Source organism: Numenius arquata, chromosome 8 (assembly GCF_964106895.1).
Source record: "Numenius arquata chromosome 8, bNumArq3.hap1.1, whole genome shotgun sequence".
In the NCBI taxonomy this organism is placed as follows: Eukaryota; Metazoa; Chordata; class Aves; order Charadriiformes; family Scolopacidae; genus Numenius; species Numenius arquata.
The window spans coordinates 44,089,529-44,111,622 of NC_133583.1; the positions used below are offsets into that span (position 1 = coordinate 44,089,529).

Genomic DNA, 22,094 nt, shown 5'->3' on the forward strand with positions numbered 1-22,094 from the left:
TTACCTAGAATGTTTCCCTCTGATGGCTTTTCCATTTTTTAGAATTTACGTAATAGAGATTTTTGAAATAATAATTAAATCTGCCTTAGTTGATGGTAAAAACACAAGTCCTTTTTTTTCCATTCAAGCTATTCTCTGACTACTGTTTTTCCCTACTGTGATACTCCTATTAATGTTGCATTCATCTACTTGTAATCTTGTTTGGACTGAAATAGCTTCCCAGTCTGAGGTATGATCAGTTATGTTCATTTCCTATGCTGTCACGCTTTTCCTTGAAGTGCTTCACCATCCCATATGGGGTGTTGTCAAAAGCAAAACTTTTTCTAAGGAGAAAAATGAGAGATTTCAACACTTCCACGTGAAAGCCCTACCACAGCTTTGGGAACTGTGCATGTGGCTTTTACTGTGATGAATAGACAAAGGAAGAATTGTAACTACTTTGAACTATTCTTCAGATAACTCAAAATCTAGCAGGAGATTCAAAATGCAGGAGGCAGTCTTCTCTCTTGCAGTCCCTTGCTTGCTCACTCTTGTTCAGTCACTGCAGATTCTTTGAAGTCAGAAGCATTTCCAGTAAAAGGACGTAAATTTTGTCTCTTCGTGTTGTGAAGTGCTAAGTTTTTGCTTAATTTGACTTCTGGATAATTCAGGCTTCAGTAGGGTACATGCACTTAAATACTGCTTTGCATTAACTATTGCAAGAAGAGTGATAGTTATTTTTCTTTTGCACATTTATTTTTGGTAAAGTTGATTGTAGCATTTATAATTCAGTTGGTTAAACTAAGGTTGGAATAGCACAGATTGAGAGGATTTTGCAAATTCTCAAAGGGAATTAATTCCATGATTTTAGAAAACTTCATGTTTACATTCGAGTGATTATTTAATCTACACTGAATGTTAGTTCTATATATTTGTGGGTACTGAATGTAGATTAAGTTGGTTTTATACTTTTTAATAGAAATCAAAGGGCATCGAAGCTCCTTGTGCAAACAGAAAGCAGGAAGCTACATTTTGTACAGACAAGGTCACTGTTGACTACCTGTTGGTAAAATGGCAGTATAGGCTTGTATTTAAAGAGTTTTTCGGCTGTATTAACTGATTTAGAAGACTGTTGCCAGCTACATTTTTGCTTTTTCAGACCTCTTCTGGAATTATTTTGTTCTTGGTAGTTGTGTGCACAGTTTTAGCTGGAACGTCATCTGGGCTTCTTATAATAGCCTTTTCTTAGAGTAATCTCTAGTTTCCACTGCCTTTTTTTTCCTGTATTGATTCTTATTATTATTAGATTTCTCTAAGATTACGGAATCTTTCCAGAGCTGCATAAGATATTAGAAGGAAATTTCTGCCCCCTCCCCTTTCAAACTTAGCAGATTTCAATGCCGGGACAGCAGTATCCTAATAAATGTAAATGCCACTCTCCACCAACTAATCAGATTTTGTAAGTCCCAGAAAGTACTTGAAATCAAGACTACAGTTTCAAACGTTTTGCTGTGGTTTTATGTTAAGCTGGTGAAATGGACTGTTTAGCCACAGCTCGTACCAACAAAAGGCGTTCCTATAGTGTAGTTTATTCTAGCCTGTGTTTCTTCTTCCTTCCTTCCCCGCAAGGATAATCAGCTATGGGGGCAAAAGCTAGTTTTATATTACATTATAACTCTATTTAAAAAAAAAAAAACAAACATCAATGAAAAAGCCCAAACAAATAAAAAAACCCACCAAAAAACTTCTCTGTGAATTACGTTCCTGACTTGCAACCATTCCAAGAGAAGGTGCTGGTTAAAGGTAGTTAAGTGTCTTTTCCAAGATAGATGTAGAAATGTCATTTATCACAGATCTGTTAGGAAACAAGGGCTAAGTAGTAGATAAATAGGTCAAAACACTTTGTCAGGATTACTGAAAATTTTATTTACTCTTGCATTCTAGTGTTTCTCAAACATTTTCCCCCAAAAGGGGCATGTTACAGGAGATATTTTATTATAGCAAAGAGGGCCCTAATAACGTAAATAGAAAGTGAATAAAAGCAAATTTAGTCTTGACATAATATCCATCTCTAATGACAACAGGAGTAGTTAGACAAATTTTATGTAGTAACTTACGTTTGAACTCAGATCAATTGTCTTTGTAAACCTTGTATTTTGAATGGTTATGAGCTTTATGCAAGAGTCATGGATAAATTTTTTTGTGCTATCTTTATACGTGTGAAAGTAGCTATCTTAGTTGTTCTTTATGAACCTGACTTTTGAAGTAGCACCTCTAACTGTTGTTCACTTGGGAAAGCAGAATTATGGAAGCTTTCGTAGCTGTTCTCTAGCTAGCCAGAAAGATTAAAAATTTTAAATAGACTAGTGTGATTATCTGTAACTATTATTTTACAGCCTGTATATTTAGCCTCAAAAATTATTATTCCTCAAACATGCTTTTTGAGAATCTCTTTCTATCTGTAGCTCAGATACACTTGGGGTTGTACTTTTGTCTCTGAGCAATACCCACAGGTGTGACTTTGTCATTGCGTACAGACTGGAGAACTTTTTGTGCCTACTTCGGCCTTTTTCGTGTGTGGCATGAAAAGAGGTATGATTGGTATGCTGCTTTGGTTTTGTCGCTGGGCAAGGTGATCATTGTGAGCACTGAACCAGCCTTGGTTCGCATTTACTGATGGGTGAGAAATGCTTATGGCTTCAAGCACTTTCAGTCCATTTGTGTTTCTTTAGTATCGCTGGAGGTACCTCTGAGATATCGCCCATCTCCACCATTGCAGTTTTCTTCTACTTCCTGTTCTCTGCCCTTATCAGAACAGGCAGCTGCTTATCAGTGATCAGAAGCCTAACCATTTTACAGCAGTCCTTTTACCTGCTGTGGGCCCTTTTTCAGTCTTTGGATGGCGAGGCCTCAAGGTAGATGCTCTGTAACCTAATTTTGTACCTGCTTCTGAGTCCCTTTTGATGCTGTCTTTATTACCTGGTGCAGGAGAGTGGCTTTCATTTTCACTTCCTTTCCTGATGAGAATTAAGACTGGACAATCAGAGCCAAAGCATTTGTGATTCTGAAATCTTTGCCTTTCCCTAAGGAGTCTTAGAGAACTACCTCTCTTGGATCTGCTAGTAAAGAATTTCAGGTCCTCAGTTTTTCCAAATGTCAACACCCTTGAAATGAGGTATTAGAGTTTGATTGTTTATGCTAGAGTGAGAGGAATTTTCCTTGACAGCAGAAAGACCTTTGAGAGGTGAGTGTTGGTTAAGTACTGTAACAGTGAGAGTCTCAATGCTATCAATAGCTTGGTGCAGAAATCTGGTGTCCTGATGTGGATTGCATTGCCTCCATCAAGATGTTTGCATGCCACTGCACGTACTATCTCCCATTGGGTAGAGCTTTGAACACCAATGGGTTTAAAATCCCAAAAAGGGGAGTTAATTCTGCGGGGCCCTTTGAAGTTTGTAACACAGGGCTGCAGTGACCAGCCCTTTCGTCCTTCAGCAGTTTGCTTGCTGATGATCTCTTTATGAAACTTCTGTCACCTTTCCATCAGCTGGACAACATCTGAATTATGATGCCCCATCGTCTCTCTTCCATTCTCTTTCAGTCTGTGCCAGATGTAGATATAGAGTCACCTCAAGTTTATCCCCAAAGCGGTCTGTGAGCTCCCTGTGAACTAAAGAATACTTACATTCAAGAGTACTTGCACTTAAGTTTTCTCCAAAGAGCACATTCGAAGAGTACATGCCCTCCAGACAGGCAGTGTAAGGCAAGGCTTCCCATGTTATGTCAACAGAGTAAATGGATTGGTCTGAAGTAATGTGTTTCCATGCAAAAGCTGTTGCAGTGAGTAAGGGGTTGTATGACAGCCTGCTGTATTGCCACAGGGCCCTACAGTTGTCTGGGCTCAAACCTTTGATGCAAAGATTCTGTCTGCACTTGAATCACAAATCATGGAATCTACATTGAGAACAGTTATTGCTAATGTTTAGCTAGTTGCAACGTTCAGAATGTGAGAATTGCTGCAGTGGTTTTGTGAGATCATTTTGCATGGGCACAATCATCGATGTAGTTCTTGTAGTGAGAGAAGTGTTAGTCTGGAATTGACTCTGCCCAGCCAAAGTGCAGAGGTTTACTGAGATGTCTGGTTTAGTGCTGATCGTCGTGTTTGATAATGTAAAGCCTGCATAGACCTTCTTTCACATTTTTTGAAAGGTGTTCTGGCCCTTCATACCTGCAGGGTGTATTTTGTGGGTGTTTTTAACAGTATTTTATATTTACCTTCTGTAACCTACAGTTGGGCTCCACTACTGTTTGAAAATAACACTTTGACCTCTTTAGGTGCATTAATATTACTCTAGAACCTCACTAAAGAATTTTAATTTTTTCTGTAATACAGCTTGAGAAATGAGCATATCTTTTGAATAACATTAAGGCATAAAGGCTACAGCTTAATTTGGTAGCCAGGAAATTATCCTGGGGCTAGGGAAAGGAGCTTGGAGATGTCTGTTGCTTTATATTGGCCAGCATGACTTTTTTGAAAGATCTGTCTTTCCTTACTCTCTTTGTATTATAGGCAGGTGGCTTTGAGACAGTTACGGGGAGCTTAGAATCAAAAAGCTGTGTGTGAACAAATTGAGGGAAGGAATCTGAGGCAGTATGTGAGGATAGGTCTCTCTTTCAGAGTTAATTTTGGTGATGGATATATTAGTTTAGCCTAGATGTGAATAACCCTCTCTAAAGCTGTATGCTAGTTGTTGTGTCTTCATTAGAACTAGATCCAGTTCTGTAGAGATGCTATACCCAAATCCATTCTTGGTTTTGTGCAGCTTCAGTGACTTTCCGAGTCTCTTCCAAATGTTTTATAATCTGGTATCTTCAACTAGGAAGTGAAAAATTTCTTTGTATGGTTAGTTCTGTTAAAGATCCACGAGCAAAACTGAAATTAGAACATTTAATCTGACATTAGTCAGCCTTCATGAAGGCAAAATAAGTTATGATTTTAAAATGGGCCAGCTAATCTTAAAATAATAAACATAACTTTGTCATTGGAAAGGCAAGGAATTAGTGAGGCTCAGGTTTAAAACCCTCCAGCACTTAATCTCAGATCTGTTGATTGGTTTTGCTAAAAAGATTTTTTTAAAAGCTTTCATTTGCAACCATTTCCTTCCTGTACTGCGTTCCCTATTCAGGGAACTTAAGACAGCTGACTTTGAAGGCACTAACAGAAAATGCAGCAGAGGTTTTCTTGTCATGCAACCTTTTTTCCCCCCGTTCTGCCCACTTAGTTTAATAGCGTTATGTATATCTGATACAATTTATTGGTGAGTTTTTTAATTAAAGTACCAACATCTATGTTATTTGAAAATTACATATGTATTTGAGAGACAACCACTAGAATCTTGGTGCTTCTACCAAGAGAAAACTGATAGAATGCATTTGTAGCTGTGGATTTCTTACCTCTGTGCTTTGCCTGTCTTGTCTGATAGTGTCTAGAACACAAGCAGTGACAGCTGTACAGTAAGTTCTTGCTTTATTTTGCAGGTTTGTTTTAATGTGGAAGTGGATCTCTCAGCTTAATGCAAATCAAACAAATAAAGGTGAGTAGAAGTTTTGGTTTGTTTTTTTTTGTCGCTGGTTTGTTTGTTGTTTTTTTTTCCCCAAATCTCTTGGATCCATTAGTGTATACTGCTAAACACTCAGAAAAAGTGGTCAGTGAAAATTTTATTGAAACTTGTGTTTTGATTACTGTAATTCATGGGCATAGACTTCTGTGATACCAAAGTAGGAACAAAACACACACCCCCCAAATATTTTAAGATTATAATTATATTTTTCTTCCATAAACTTCTGTAGTCAAAAAGCTATCAAGGCATTCTGCTAGCTGTTGGGAACCAAAATTATGATTACTTCAAATGAATTTCATCCTCTGCATGTTATCCACCTGGTTTCAAAGTACTGAAAGTGTACTTTGCATTGTCAAAGCAGCGTGTTAAACTTGCACTTATACTATTAATAAATAACTGTGGGAAATTTGACCAGCTACCAGAATAGCATTTCAAATTTTTAATAATGAAATTCTGTTGGTATCCCCCCCACCCCCCCTTTTCTGTCCTCAGGAACCCTTTTGGGAGCTATTTGAAACACGTAGTATATGAGGATTTAGTGCTGGTACTTGTGAGAGGTAGAACTTAAGTGTCCATTTGCAATTACAACATGTCCGTCTAGGAAAAAATTTTCTGTAACTTTGGCATTTCTCCTCCTCCCCTTACCCCCCCACTGCCATTATTTTGGGAAAAAAGAATTTAAGCCCAGATTTTGTTTCTCTTTGTGTTACTTGATATTCTGCTTCAGGAATACTTTGAACTGTAAAATTAATCTTTTCTCTATGAAATTATGTGAAACATTTAATAGAGCAATTTGCTTTAATCTGTTTTGGATTGAGTCTTTCAAGAGTATCTTTAGGTAAGGCCCCACAGTTTGGTAAATTCTCTGCTGTGGAGACAGGGCATGAAGGATGGACTGGTGTACATAGGCTTCCGTAACAAACAAAAGCTGGCTTCTCAAGTTCCCTGTTCGCTGTTTGGCTCATGTGCCGTCTCAGAATGCAACTGCTTGCCATGAGTTGGTATTTTGAAGAGGTGGGAGGGAGATCCCATTTGCTCAAATGAGGTTGTTCTTCAGTTCTAATCTCCAATTAATATGTAGACTTTATGTAACTTTAAAAATGTGATACGTGCATTTTAAAGTAGACATGACCTGTTTGTTTGTATCTTCTGCTCTCCTAAGACTTTTTTAGAGGTGCTGCTGTCAACTTTAAAATACTGATTATAGCAGCATGCTTTGTAGGGAATTTCAATAACTATTCTGTTCAGTGTTGTTCTTTTGTATAACATATAACTGATTTAGTAGTTTGATTAGAAATTCTTCTGAATTATGAACAATTAAAAGCATGCAGTCCTATGAACAATTAAAAGTGTAGTCTGCATGTACTTACGTGTAAAGGATGTTTACTGCCTTAGTCTGACTTTGCAGGTTTCTAAAGTGTGCTGCTTTGTGAATAGGAACAAATGTAACTGCAAAAGGAAATACTTTTCTTTATCTGAAGTTGAGTATAAAACAAGAATTGTGGCTAGGGAAGGGACTTGAATTCACAGTAAGATTTTGATTGTTCCCTGTGCCTTCCAATGCTTTCAGTGCTTAATGCTTACAGTTTATGTTCTTCTGTTCTTAATTTGTTATCTCATCAGTGGTTTAAATGCAGAAAATTAGTTGAGAAGTCTAATATATAAATAACTGAATGTGTTCTTTAAGCATGAAGTCTTCTGAATTAAACGCCAAAGGCGTTTTATCTTAACAGTGGATAGCTGTGTGTAATAGAAAAAGCTGGTCTCTGAGGAGGAAGCCTGTACTCTTGCTTACATAACTAGAGGACAGAAAAATGTGTAAAAGAATGCATGGAAACAGTGTAATGAAGTTTGGTCAGTATTATTACTGCTTGGAGGAGATCTTGAGGTTCTGACAGTTCTGTGCAAATGACAACTGAATAGTCAGTAAATCAATGAAAATACTACGCATTATTGGGGAACAAAACAAAAACCAGAACAAAACAAAACCCAGATCTGGTTATACAAATTTGTGGTGTACCATAGTTGTATTGCGTTGCAATGTGTATTGCTTTTTGAGTACTCATCTAGTCCTGTGACTGAAAAATGACATAGCAGAGCTGAAGAAGGTTCACAGAAGGGCAGCAAAGATTACTGAAAGACTTAATTTTAAATAATAACCTGCATTTCCCAAGTGCCTCTGTCTTCTGTCTCCACTCATGAGTGTAGTGGCTGCAGTGTCTTGTAGACTTCTAAACAATTAACTTACTCGCACAACTCTGTGCAGACTTGTCCTTTTGTGTAAGCTTATGTTACTTAAATGTGATTTTGTGAGCTGAAAGTGTGATTTAATGATTTGCTCAAATGTTTTTCTTGTACTCTTGACCAGAATGTATTTCCTAATGACTCTTGATAGTGTGCTTTCCATGTAGGTTTTCTTTGAGTAAAGGCTTTGGGGGTTTTGTTCTTCTAATTTCAAATAATTCACTTTCCTAATGCAAATATGAAAGGTATGATATCCTGACTGTTGGAAATTAAAATTAAAAAAATAATTACCAGTTAAAAACACACAGGTGTAAGGTAATTTACAAACACTGAATGTACTTTATTGGGATGACCGTAGTCTTTGTTCTTAGATTTTATGACTGCCAGACTGCATCTTATGAGCTTTATAGGAGGATAAGTCTTGTTTTAAATAAGGGGGAAAGTTAGGAAAAAATAATCGTGGTCTCAATGCATTAACAGTATAATGGCTAACATTTCTGTGTAACAGGAAGCGTTACAGAAGGTAGATGTTTGTGCTGAATTTCCCTGTAACAGTGTGTAGAGTGGGGTCAGATTTTGAGCATTTGAGATCCCAGGCAAAATGGGACTTGCTTCCCGAAACTGTCTTGAATATATTTTAGTATTGCTTTACCTAAAAATAGAGGGTGTAATAAATGAAGAATAGCACCATAGATGCTGAGGAAGATTATATACAGAATTCTGCACAAGATAAATTTGAGTATGTGGTATTTGTGTTTCTTTGGCTCAGACAGGAATCATAAAATTTTTATCTTGTTCATATTATCCTGGTAACATAATGTTGAGTTTTCTACCATTAAGTTGCTTATGGTGATGACTTTAAAAACAACCAACCAACCAACCAACCATAAGCCAATTATTAGGGGAGTTACCTTATCTTTTCTCATCACTTGGAATTACGAGTTTTGTCTGCTCATGTGGTCATGTACAGAGTTATATAGCTTTGGGCCTTTTAAAAACTCATTTCATATGTTCTTCAGTAAGGATGATAATGTTCTTCAAGTTGACAGAATTTTTTGTTCTTAGTCTAAAAAGGTACAAGATAGGTTTTGGCCTTACTTGTCTGGCACTGTTACTTCCAATCATATTAGCTTTTTAACCCTTGATTACTGCAAGAATATAGAGGATGATGAGAGCCAGTTTGCTGGTAAGGATGAGTGAGTATCACTAATGTAATTTGTTACACTAGGATTCTACATCAAATGAGTAGAAGCAGAGTATTCATTTCAGGTAGTCTTTTTATAATTGGGAAGAATAGCATGCTTTTTAGGAGTTAAGAAGTCTCTACATTAGCAGGAGAGACAATCTTAAAATTTGTGATACTACTAAGATATGTACAGCAAATTTATCAGCCAAAAAAGCAAAAAGCAGGAAAAATTGCTAGGTGTGTTTCAGATCATGATGGGTAAAAAGACTTACAACTTTTATCAAATATAATAGGAAATAAGGTCTGAATTTTTCCAGAGTTGAAAGGTGTGTCATGTTCAAAGATCTGTCTCAATAAAATTGGGTTAAACTGGTTTTTAATGTTGTCTTTAAGAAAGTTGTACTGTCAACGTGTTACGAAGCATCATGTTGTCATGCATGTTTTGATTGTGATCTGTAGGACTGACACTTCAGGACTAGTCCATGCAGGTAACTAACAATAGAGTTTAATGAACCTGAGAAATACTCCTGCAAAAAGGAGTCAAATATACCTGACTTCTAAATATCTGGTTGTGATCTTTATATACTAACAAATGTACATTGAATAGCTTATCTAAATAACAAGCCGAATGTTTATACCTTGAGAGGTCTTTTGCTTCAGTTACTGAATTCCCCTTTCTCTGAAGTTTGGAATTGTAATGAAAAAGAGACTTTTGTGGCCATGTAATTGTAATCACTAGGGATTTGTATAGAGTTACAAAAAACAGCTAATTATTAGAATTGGTTCATTGATACAGTTCTGTTGGGAGAAAGGATTCTTCACCCAGCTGCTCACAAAAGGTGTCTGAACAAAAAGACTGAAATGTAGGAAAAATCTTTGTTTAAATTGAAAGTCAGTTTTAGATTTGGATATGAAAATTCTCTAGGTTCTGCTTTTATTAATTGTAAATGTCTTTGTGCTAGTACACCATTGCTCAAATTTGGTGGCTGGGGGAATGTTTTCAGTTCTGTGTGCTCTACTAGTAGGGAATAATTAGATTTGCATACAGAATTTCACCACCACTTGGTGGCAGTACTTGGCTTCAAAAGGACTTGTTTCTGAGTAGATAAAGTGATTTTAATTCTGTAAAACTATAGGTTATGGGGGGGGCTGGATTGGTTTTAAAATTTCTAAAAGTTACTGATGTGTTTTAGAAATGAAAATGCTTTTTATTTAACCTACTGGAAGTATTTGCATTTGTATGTCTCTATGGAAAATCTAGCTATCATGTCTAATATGTAATTTAAGAGTATTTCTTGTGTTAATAGTATTCTCAGAAGATGTATTTAATGTTCCCCAGTTGAATTATTTTAGCATTTACTTCTAGCATTTTACTTGAATTGAGTAGTGTACTTCAAGTAATTTTACAACATTAAACGTGCTTCATGATAGTATTCTTCATAATGTTGTCTTCTGCAGTTACCTAGAGGACTGGCAAAGCTTATTTTTTGCCTTCTGAAATGTTCTCTACATTTTCACTTTTTTATTTATTGATACAAATTTTAGTAAAAGATTCCCCTGTAGATTTTCCTGTCAACAAAGTTAGTGAAGGTTTGTGCCCTTACTCACAGTTGTTGTCTCTCAGTTGTGCTGATTCAGCAGTGTGTGGGTCCCAGCTTTTTAAACTGGATAATGAAGTTGTTGATAAAGTGGGAAAGAAGGAAGGTGAGGGAGTGGAGGAAGGCAGGAGTTATTTAAATTGGCTTTGCTGCAAAGAAAAGCATAATTCCAATGTGTAGCACTGTAATTTGACAGCATATGGCTCCATGTTGAGACTGCTTCCTCTTCTCTGCAAGCCAAAATCTTCTGCAACGACAGCAAGTCTTTCATTTTAGTATTATCCCCCACATAAGGACCGTAGTGGTGAGACCAGAGCCTGGAAGAATGCAGGCTCTTTCCTAAACATCTGCTGTTTGTGAAACATCTCACTCACTGTGACTGGAGTTATAACAGCTTTCTGGTTGGAGTGGGTTCTAGGAGGAGGAAATATTTTTATTATATTGCCTGAAAAGCTGACACTGAGAATGCAGCATCCTTAGGCCATATCAAGACGTGTGAAGGCATCTAAGTAAATTGTGACATAGAAGAGAGATTCATCCTGGGGAAAGTCCTGAATTGTGAAATACTAATAGAAAATAAGGTGGGATTTGGGAACTGCGTGTTTATAAATTTGAGTGTGATAATAGTACTTTACTTAGTGAGTGATAATATTATTTTATTTAGTGAGAGAAGTCTGGAAAATGGGAACGCTGGAAGATAGATAGAAGGGAGAGGGGCATCAAATTATAGTTTTGCTGTGAATATGTTCTACATAACTTGGGATAGAGAGAATGCACTTTTGCTGTATGCCTAATTATTTTTGTGTAATTTTCTTAACCTTTCAGAATGATAAATCTGAAGTTAGTGGTTGGAAACTTTTTTCTTAATTCAAATTCTCTTGTGCCTATATTGCTGATATTTTGAAATGAAAGAAAAAAAGTGGATAATCTCAGCATAGGGAGCACTCTAAAGAGGAATAAATAAGTGAGAATTGGGGTACTGTGTGGCAAAGTGTCTTAATTGTCATAGTGGCCCTTTGCTGGACTCTCTCCAATAGCTCCATACTTCTCTTGGCCTGGGCATCCCAGAACTGGACATGGTACTCCAGATACAGCCTTACCGGTGCTGAGTAGTGGGAAAGGATTACCTCTGACCTCAGTGTGCTGGCAACACTCCTAATGTAGACCAGGATACTGTTGGCCTTCTTTGCCAGGAGGGCACACTGCTGGTTCATGTTCAGCTTGCTGTCCGACAGGACCCGCAGGACTTCTCTGCAAACCTGCTTTGCAGCATGTACTGATGCACAGGGTTGTTCATGGTGCGGGACTCATCCTATCCTTGGTTGAACTTTATGAGGTTTCTATCAGCCCATTTCTCCAGCCTGTTGAGATCCATCTGAATGGTAGCACAACCTGCTGGTGTATCAGCTGCTCCACTCAGTCTTGTATCATCGGCAAACTTGCTGAGGGTACCTTCTGCCTGTTAGACCCAATATTGACCCCAGGATCCTGTGCTAGTTACTGGCCACCAACTATACTTTTTACTACTGATTACAACCCTTAACTTTTTGGCAGTCTGATAAAAACATTGTCTTACAACAAGGATTGGGAGCAGGGCTTTTATTTATAGACTGTAATGAGGAAAATATTTCTTGTTTTGTAATGCTGGTTGTTAATAAAATAGATGGTTAATTGTATTGTGTCTAGATAAAAGCAATTTTTGGTACCGTACTTGAGGCTTAAGAGTACGTTTGACTGAAAAATACAGGTAATAGTCATAAAAGAGATGAACAGTGTTTTCTCAAACATTTCTCTTTAGAGAAGAAAAAGGTGTGAGCATGTGAGACTGACATAAAGGAAAAGAGTTTATCTATGCATGTAGAAGTATGTGAGGGAACAGTTTTGGAGAGAAATAGTGTGTACTATCACAGAGCATTAAGTCTGTATTTTTCAAACTTCTATGTCGCTTACTGGAATGCTGCTAGTCATTACCATCTATGCCTGCATTTAGGAAAAATAAATATTTGATTGTAGTTCTCATCTTTAATAGAAACTAATGGCAGTGCAATTCAAACTAGATCATACTCCTCAAAATCCGAATTAGACAAAGAGCTGCAGGAACATGGAGACTTAAGTACTTGGCTGTCCTCTATATGGAGTGCTGCGAGGAGTTATGGAAGCCCGTAGAGTTGCCAGACAGTATGTGACTAACTGTTCTTAAGTTATCAGTTTCAAAGGCTTGAATTTTTTTACTGGCTAGGCGTCTTTTAGAAATACCTAATTCACCTTGAAAAGTCGCTACCAATGAAACCATCTTAAAATGTTGCATTAGCACTTAAAACTAGAAGAGTATTTTTTTTAAGTCATACATCTGATCCTTGTGACACTTAAATTGTAATGTCATTTATTTTATTGATTTCAGTATTGAATTTTAGCATGATGCACCCCATTGTGACAAACTGATTTATTTTCCTAAGCAAATCAATATTAGAGGAATAAGATTAAGAATGGTCGGTGGCAGTAATGGTATTCTCTTCTATGATTTCTGAATTGTAAGATGATCATTCTTCAATCGTGTACCTGTTCCTTTCACATGTGGGATGTTAAAATATCTTAAACATTTTAGACCAGAAATCAAGTTTCTGAAATTTTGACATTTTTAAAGAAACATTTTTTTTCCTTACTACTCGACACATAGTTTTTAAATAAATTGTTTCATTAGAATCAAAGTTTCAGGTAAATAAACTTTCTGAAAAAGTGTGCTTCAGAGTTGATGTTCCTGAGTATAATCATACTGAAAAGATGGATGCTTTTTTTGTGATGACTCCGCTATAATTCAGAGTTTCTCTTTGGTCAGCTTTTTCCACAGAGATATGACAACTCGGTAATATTTAAACAGCAGGCGAAAAGGTTATACTATGGGTGGCAATAACTTTGTATTTCTTTATTTAGGCATAATACAACTTCTTAGTGTTGTAGCAGTAATTTTTCTTGCTGCTTTAAAAATTGTTTTTAATACGGGAGTCTGATTAGCTATGAGAGTTTTCTGATACTTGTTGTTTTCATGTGAACAGCTATGGAGCTGAATTGAAGATAACTAGTTTTCAGTGGAACTCGTCATACTGTAGTTATATTAATAACCGTATACTTGAATGTGAAGTAGGTGTGGGAGAGCAGTATTTGTGGCGGTGTGCATATTAAACAACCTGTCTATTCACTATAGAAGTTTAAAAAAAATCCAGAAATGTTAATGTGAATTTCTAGGTCTCAAAGCTAAGTAAGGCAGTCTACAAATAGTCAGTGTCTTTGCTGTGCAGAAGGGAATCTATTTTCAACAACTTAATTTGCAAACACAGGTGGGAGCTGGAGGAAGACAAGGTGAGTCACTGACTCATCCTCCAGTTGTCAGGCTTTGTGGTTCTATTTCCATCTGAAGGGTGGGTGGATCTGGATAGCTTTTAAGAAGAGATAAAGTGGAAAATGAGTAATAGGTATTCTTCTAATGATCAAAGTATCATGATTTTATTGACTTTGCATATTCGTATTGCTAGATAAACACAAAACTTGAGGGGGTGTGAACCGTGTGCATTATTTCAGAAGAGGCAAAAATATTGTCCAGCTATCCTCTAAATAACTTGATTATTTTTTTCTCAAGATGTGGCTGGTTTATGCTAGTACACTACTTGTTCCTCTGTTACTTTGTAGGAATGTTTGTTTTCCAAACGTTCAGAAACATTCAGTTTTGATGGAAGCTCCATGCTTGACATTTGCCATGATTAAGTTGAAGGAACAGACTGCGTAATGGGACAAATGGAAGGATATGCCTCTTTAGTCCTGGGCCACGATGTACTTAAGCTCACTCTGTCTGGTCTGTTGTTTGTTGCCTAAAAAGCTGTGACTTTGGTTTTATCATCTTTAATATCATCTTGTCATTTGAGAAAGCTTTACTACAGGAATGCTTGTGGATAAAAAGATAAGTTTTCTTAATTTTCTCTATTTACATAACAAAGTCTTGAAGAAAAATCTAAATGGGAACAGTGCAAACCTGAAACACCTTTCCTATCTCTTGAATATTCGAGTAATCCTTTGGCTGTCCTGGTTATTCACAAATTAGCTTAGAGAACTGGAATTATGAGGGATTACTTGGCACAGGACAAGTATATTTTTGCCTTCTTTACAGCACTATGTTTCTTCAGTTACTTTAACTAGGCTGAGTGAATTCAGTCCGTTTAGGAGATGGCTTCTAAGTTTTTGTGTCATTTAATAGTTGTTCTGTGCTTTTAGCTCACTGGTTTATATTTATGATTTTAATGAGAAACTTGCTATCAAAACACATAAAAGCACTTCATGCTTTTCACATACTCAACCAGATTCTTCCATCTTAATTTTTCCACTCCAGCATGCTTTCAAATCTATTGTAAAACCATGTAAAATAAAGTCGGTTTTGTAACAAACTGACAAATCTCTTGCTACTAGTAGGCAACAGCATAGTACACTGAGCACTTGAGTGTAAGTTTTAATGAACTAGTATTCTATGAAGGCAACACTTTTCATTTGGTGTGTGACCCTATTACATAGCGACGGATGTCATTATGAAGTAAGAATGTGTAAGTATTGTAAGTCTACTGGTAATAAATACAATTAATAATGTACATAGAACAATGGAATTAAGTACATTCCTATCAAAAAGAATTATTAATGAACAGAAAGTGGACAGCATAGATCTGATGACAGGAAGGTTGCATCTAACCTGAATTACTGAGTGACCTAGGAAGCTTGCTCAGAGGGATTACTGAATAATTATGTTAATATGCAATTATCACCTCATTTCTTCTGTAGTAACCTCAAGATGTAGTGTAGTAAGGGTGTTATAGCAAGTGCTGATAGTTTGCAAAAATACTGATGTTCAAGATTTTTGAGACAATAAGATTAGCTTAAGGCATTTAAATGATGATCTGTCAGCTTGAAGATAGATCTGACCTTACGCTTTTTTAATGCTTAGACTATCTGGCCACAGGCAGTCATATCTGCAGAACTCATTACGATTTTAAAAACTGGTATTTTACCAAAAAAAATCTATTAAAAATACGTAAATTTAATAGGGATGGAATGTGGCTTAGGTGGCTAAATAATTGGTTGCTTTCTCCTTCTGAATATAAAATAATTCCTATATAGTAAATAGCATATTGTGTAAACCAGGAGTAACAGTTAACTGCACTATAGACATTCTAGGCTTAACTGAAATAATTGAATTGAATTTGACCTAGCATTTTAGATAAAGTGTGTTTCAAAGGTATGAGCCTGGGATTGTGTATGATTGAGTAGAAATTTTGAACATTGCCATTTTTATACTTACGTATCTCCTAGGTATATTGCACTATGTGCTTAAGTAAAAATTACCTCAACTGTATGGTGCTGGCCCTGGTAGAGGATGTAACAAGCAGTATTTGCAGCAAACTTAAAGTTTGATCTCAATGTTTAATTTTTCAAATACACTAAATAAGGATTACTTAACTATATATTTTGACAGAATTAATAATTTGTGTATTTCTGATAAGATGTAGAGAAGATAATTTTAAAACTGTGATGGAAATACACAAAGAATATTGCATAGACTTAGTTAAATCTTAGTTGTTACAATGATTGATTTTTCTTTTTTTTCCCAGAGTGTTCAGATTAAGTAGTGTTTCAGTTTGGGTGTTGCAATTCCTGGATGCTATGAGTTGGATGTTAACGTTTCCTCAGAAACAATGGCATTATGTTGAATGTTTTCTTGCATGTGTCTCATTACACCTGTCATTGTTGCTGCATGAATTTCTATGCATGGAATAGATAATGAAGTATTGCGTCTTGGCTCAGTGTTGTCACAAATTCTAAATTACTGTAATTTTAAAAGATATTTTATATGTTTTATTTAATTCCACGCTGTTAAAACTGCTAACTTACTTCTTGTTGTCCTGCACATAAAATAGTGAGTTGTGCCACCCTGATAGCTGGAAAAAATGTGATAATTAGCAGAAAATTATTAAAATGTAACGGTGATACTATTGATACAGTAAGCATTTCAGGGTTGATTCAAAGACTGAAATCTGTAGGGACAGCTCTATTACCGTAGAAGTCTTCTAATCGGATCCATATGGAATACCTCACAATCTCCATAAATACACAATATAGAAAGGCGTCTCTTATAAGATTGCACAGTGTAGTGTTTTAGATACTGCTCATGGTAACTCTGAAGAGAGTCTCAGTTTAAAGGTGATCATATGGTGCCCTAGCCACCTTTTCAATTTAAGCTTTAACGCTAATATTTAGCATCAGTATGGTTTTGTATGCAGAGCAACATGGGTTTGTCTTCATCACATAAACCTGTGAAAAGTTTTCAGGAGCCATTCTGATAATGAGGGTTGCAATCTCCAAGCAGGCACGATATTCTCAGTTTGCCTCCCTGCTGTTCAGGGGGTACCGGTGAAGTTGCTTTAAATGGGAAGCGTCTGTTCTTCCTCTGAACCCCTCACACCAGAACAGATGGGTGGAACTTGGAACGTGGAAGGTTTTACCTCAGAGGTGGTAACAGTGAAGCCACTCATTAACACTGAATTTACCACTTCGTTAGCAACGTTGCTTCCTGTTGAGAAAAGCTAATATAGGCTCTCAGATTGACTGAGCATACAATTGTCTACCTCTGCAGTAATAAAGCGAGGAAAATGCACATCTTTCAGGCAAAATTGGCTTACTAAATTTCTTCTAAACTTTTTGTGAACACTTTTATACTCCGCTGCGTGATGCTATATGAAACTTACAGTATTCAGTTGTAAAATTGTTGGAGCTGTTGTGCATCCTTGGAGGTTTCACTTCTTTTAATTGACTTTTGCATTACTGGTTCTTAGTGCATGTTTGCACTGCCCATTTCTAACTTGTGTAGGTGATGTAAAGTCTCCTGCTGGGTGGTGCATTATCACCATTTTAGGGTGATAGCTTTGAATGTGATCTTATTGGAAGTCTTTATTATGGTGGAAATGACCCATCTGAAAATAGCAAAGAAATGCAAAAATCTAAGAAATAGGAAGATGAGAAACTGGGATATCTAGTAGAACATGTGCATAAAGGTATGTTATAGGTAAATAATACGATAAAATATTTCATACACATTAAGCATTTATTTTGCATCTGATACAAGCATTGCTGTATTTCCAAATTGGCTAGTTCAATGACTGAGTAGCAAAGGAAACATTTTTTTAATGGCAAAATTTTTTCATTACATTTCTAGTCCAAATATAGTTACTCTTATCTTCAAAATAGTAAATAAGTTGTATCACATTAAGGTTTGTATTTTACAAACTTAAAGGAGGTTAAAGTATTTGTTTTGTCCTTTTGCCAATTTGAAACAAAAGAGGCACAATAACAGAGCATTTCCATGGGGCCATAGCTAGCTTTGAGTTGTGTGGATAGCTGTCGTAATGTTGACTTGAAAAACTAATAGAAATGCTGGACTCATTTTAGAGTGTGATGTATAAAGGTGAAAGTGGTGTCGTTTAACCAGGTGGTTTTCTCTCCTTAGGAAAAAAGGATGTCAAGCGTGGTCTTCCTTGATTTCGATGAAGGACTGTTGCAGGGAGCCATGGATATTAGTTGTGAGTTATAACATCTTAATTCCAAGAGTCTAGGTAATGACTCCTTTTAACTGAGCTCTATTCAAAATGTTAATTAGTAACTGAAACTAAGTGTGTGATGGCAGGAATCAAATTCCCCAAAAAATCAAAGTGAATAGTACTCTTTAAAGGTAAAATATGTGGTTTCTGTAAAATATAGATAGATGTTTCTGGCTCCTAGATGGATGTTTTAGTGCCTTATGCTTCCTGTGTTCTGAGGACACAGTATAAGCATTTATCTCTGTGTGTAAGAGGTAAATGCCTGGGTAGACTTAAGTTCACACCAGTTTCTTACACACTGATTTTTTTTATGTGGAGGCAACTCCTTTGTGCTCACTACACATTGGTACATGATTTTGTGTATGAATGGAAGGCACTTGTGGAAAGACATTTTTATGTGCACAAGGCCTGCCAGAGGGAATTAATATGTACTAGTTATCTGTACTAGTAAATACTATTATTGTCATGCTCTGGATTCGACATGGTGATTTCCTCTGGTAGGTAAATCCTAATTAAATGTTTCTAATTGTGGGGTTTTTTCCACCTTTGAGAAGATGCTAGTTTATTTGCTTGTCATTTAAAATGGCCTATATAACATAAGCAGGATCTGATTTATTTAATTTAAAGCAAATAGAGCCCTTTTGTAAGAAGGGAATGGGAAGACATTTAATTTCTTTAGTGAGTTTGATCCTTTGCTATGTCTCTATCAGTAATCAGATGTTCAAAATCAGCTTAGTTGTGTTTTCTCCTTTAAAACCACAGTAAATATTTCTGCAGGCTTCTGTGTAGCATCAGGTCAGTTGTATAAAAGCACTTTGGAAAAAAGTGGTACCTTGAGATATGTAAGGATTATTTTCATTCCCTAGGTGCTAAAGGGAAGTATGTTTGTTTTGTTGGATTTTTTTAAACATCACTAAAATGAATAGCGGATGTCTGGGTAGCCATTATTCCTAACTTGCTTTATTTCTAGAAAACAACTAAAGATAAACTCTGTTTATGTTAATGCACATGTAGAATGTATTTGCACAGTTTTTGACAATCTCCCCCATCTTGTTTGCATACAGGTGTTCAGGTTTTTTTGAACTGGAATACTGGGCAGTGACTAGTTTGCTGTATGGTCATTAATATAGCATAGCAAAAAAGTATAATTTTTTTAATTGCTTCATTGGTTAATTTTAAACATGTCTTGAATATCATAAATAAAAAAGTACATTTTTAAAAATGTCAAACTTATTTTTAGGTTACATTGTGAAGAAGGGTGATCCTGAAGAAAACTGTAACTTATTTATTTAATAACTACCATTATTTATTTCTGTGATTGCCTGATTCTTTTTTTGCTTTTTTTTTTTTTTTAGTATAAATGTACTTAATGGACAGACCAGCAACATGGATGATTTAGAGATAAATACTGAAGTCACTGGTGCTAAAGAAGAGGAAGAAATCCTATGTGATGATAATTTCATATCTGAGGAAGAAGGTGGCATTCCTAAACCGCAAGAGAGCGACACATCATTTCAGAAGAACAATACATTGACTCTGCCTGAGGAGCTATCAAGGGACAGATCTGAAAAAGCCTTAAGTGGAGGCCAGACTTCTCTATTTATACACACTGGTGCTCCTACTGTTTCTAGTGAAAACTTTATCTTGTCTAGAGGAACTGCTGTTAATGGACCAGTTTCACACTCCACCTCAACTAAGACTTCCATTATGAATAAAGGCAGTGTTTCATTAACCACTGGACAGCCTGTAGGTCATCACACAGATTCCTGCTCAACTTTGACAGTGGTTCATGATCTCCAGCTGCCTGCAAAGAGTACAACACAGAAATCAAATCAGCACCCAGTTCTATTTTTGTTACCTGATGTAGCACATGCTAAGAACCTGACTCATTCCATTAAAAATCTACCTACCTCTGCTTCAATTGGTTGTGATTCACAGAAATCAGTAGGAAATAGTGTAGATAGCACTTTAGTAGGCCAAGTAGAAGGTTGTGAGGATGATAAAAATTTACTAGTAAAAGATGATTGTGTTGATACATTAACAGGCATTTCCTCAGGTACAGGTGGTTTCAGATCAGGATGTGATCCCAGCTGGGATCCACAAAAAGAGTTTATACAGTTTCTTATGACGAATGAAGAAACAATAGAGAAGTCTCCAATTCACTGTAAAGTAGGCTTAGAAAAAAAGCGAAAAAGGAAAATGGATGTTAGTAAAATAACACGCTATACTGAAGACTGTTTTGGTGATACCAGTTGTATTCCCAGTAAATCAAAACTATTAAATGTTGACTTCTTAGAGCAGAATGAGGAGCTACAAATAGTAGAGCCACAAAAATATTCATTGACTAAAGTAAAGCCTGAATCCACAGATGAAGAGCTGGAAGCTGTCGATGCTATCCAGCAGCTCATTTATAGTCCCGGTAGTAACTGTGCAGAAGATACTTCTCCTGTTCACAGTAGCACTTTTCTTTCCAATACTTTAAAAAATAAATGTGAACAGAATGATTCTGAGTCACCATCTACTTTCAGTACTGATGAACCATCATTTTATCCCTGTACAAAATGCAATGTGAATTTTAGGGAGAAGAAACATCTGCATAGGCATATGATGTACCATTTAGATGGGAACAGTCATTTTCGACATCTCAATGTCCCCAGGCCCTATGCATGTAGGGAATGTGGAAGGACATTTCGAGATCGTAATTCACTTCTTAAACATATGATAATTCACCAGGAAAGAAGGCAGAAACTGATGGAAGAAATCCGTGAGCTGAAAGAACTTCAGGATGAGGGTAGGAGTGCACGGTTACAGTGCCCACAGTGTGTATTTGGTACCAATTGTCCCAAAACGTTTGTGCAGCATGCAAAGACCCATGAAAAAGATAAAAGATATTATTGTTGTGAGGAATGCAATTTCATGGCTGTGACAGAAAATGAACTGGAATGCCATCGAGGGATTGCTCATGGAGCAGTAGTCAAATGTTCAATTATCGGTAGTGACATGTCGCAGAGGAAAACACAGAAAAAGGCATCCTTGAAAGATCCGTATTTAGGATCCTCAAAAAAGTCATCGACATATATGTGTAAGATGTGTCCATTTACTACTTCAGCTAGAAGCATTTTAAAAAAACACATGGAATATCTGCATCCAGCATCATGCATTGATCCCTTTGGTAGCCATCTTAGACTAGAAAAAAGAAAAGGCAGCATAATAGAAGAATCTTTAGATTTTGGTAGCAGGACAAAACAGTTGATGAAACAATCTTCTACTTTTCCAAAGAACTCTGTTTTAAAACAGGATGTAAAAAGATCATTTGGCTCTACTTCACAGTCCAGTAACTTCGCAAAACTTCACAAGAGGCCCTACAGGATACAGAAGGCTCGGAAAAGCGTTTCACAGTCATCTGTAAGTGTGTGCAATCTAAATTCTACAAACAAGACCTTTTTGATTAGAAATAGCATTGAACAGAAACCTAAGTATTTTCATCAAGCAGCAAAGCAGAAAGCTTGTGTCAAAACAAGTGGTAATTATTTATATAGACACAAATATGAAAACTACAGGATGATTAAAAAATCTAGTGACTCTTATCCTTTGCATTTAAAAAAGGAAGAGTCCAACTCTGTCAGTTCTTTACATTTGTTTTCTTCATCAAGTAGTCCCCATAATAGTTGTTTTGTCATGGATTCAAATAATCTTGATTGCAAAAGGGCAGAAGGCCGTAAAAATCGTAGGCATGTAGCTGTAAAAAGAGTGGTTAAAGATTCCAAGAGGGAAGGCTCTGTTACAGGAGATGATTTGGATTGCTATCCAGATTTTCTGCATAAAATGACTGTTGTTG

At 36.4% G+C, this 22,094-nt stretch overlaps 1 protein-coding gene across 1 annotated transcript in view; it reads left to right on the plus strand.

Moving 5' to 3' along the window:
• Positions 1 to 5,517: 5,517 nt before the first annotated feature.
• ZNF644 (zinc finger protein 644) overlaps positions 5,518 to 22,094 on the plus strand; it is a 30,368-nt gene continuing 13,791 nt past the window's right edge. The window contains exons 1-3 of the mRNA XM_074151955.1: positions 5,518 to 5,573; positions 18,166 to 18,271; positions 19,612 to 21,661. Of these exons, the coding sequence (XP_074008056.1) occupies positions 19,643 to 21,661 (2,019 nt within the window). The 5' untranslated portion in view covers positions 5,518 to 5,573; positions 18,166 to 18,271; positions 19,612 to 19,642. The remainder of the gene's footprint in view (positions 5,574 to 18,165; positions 18,272 to 19,611; positions 21,662 to 22,094) is intronic.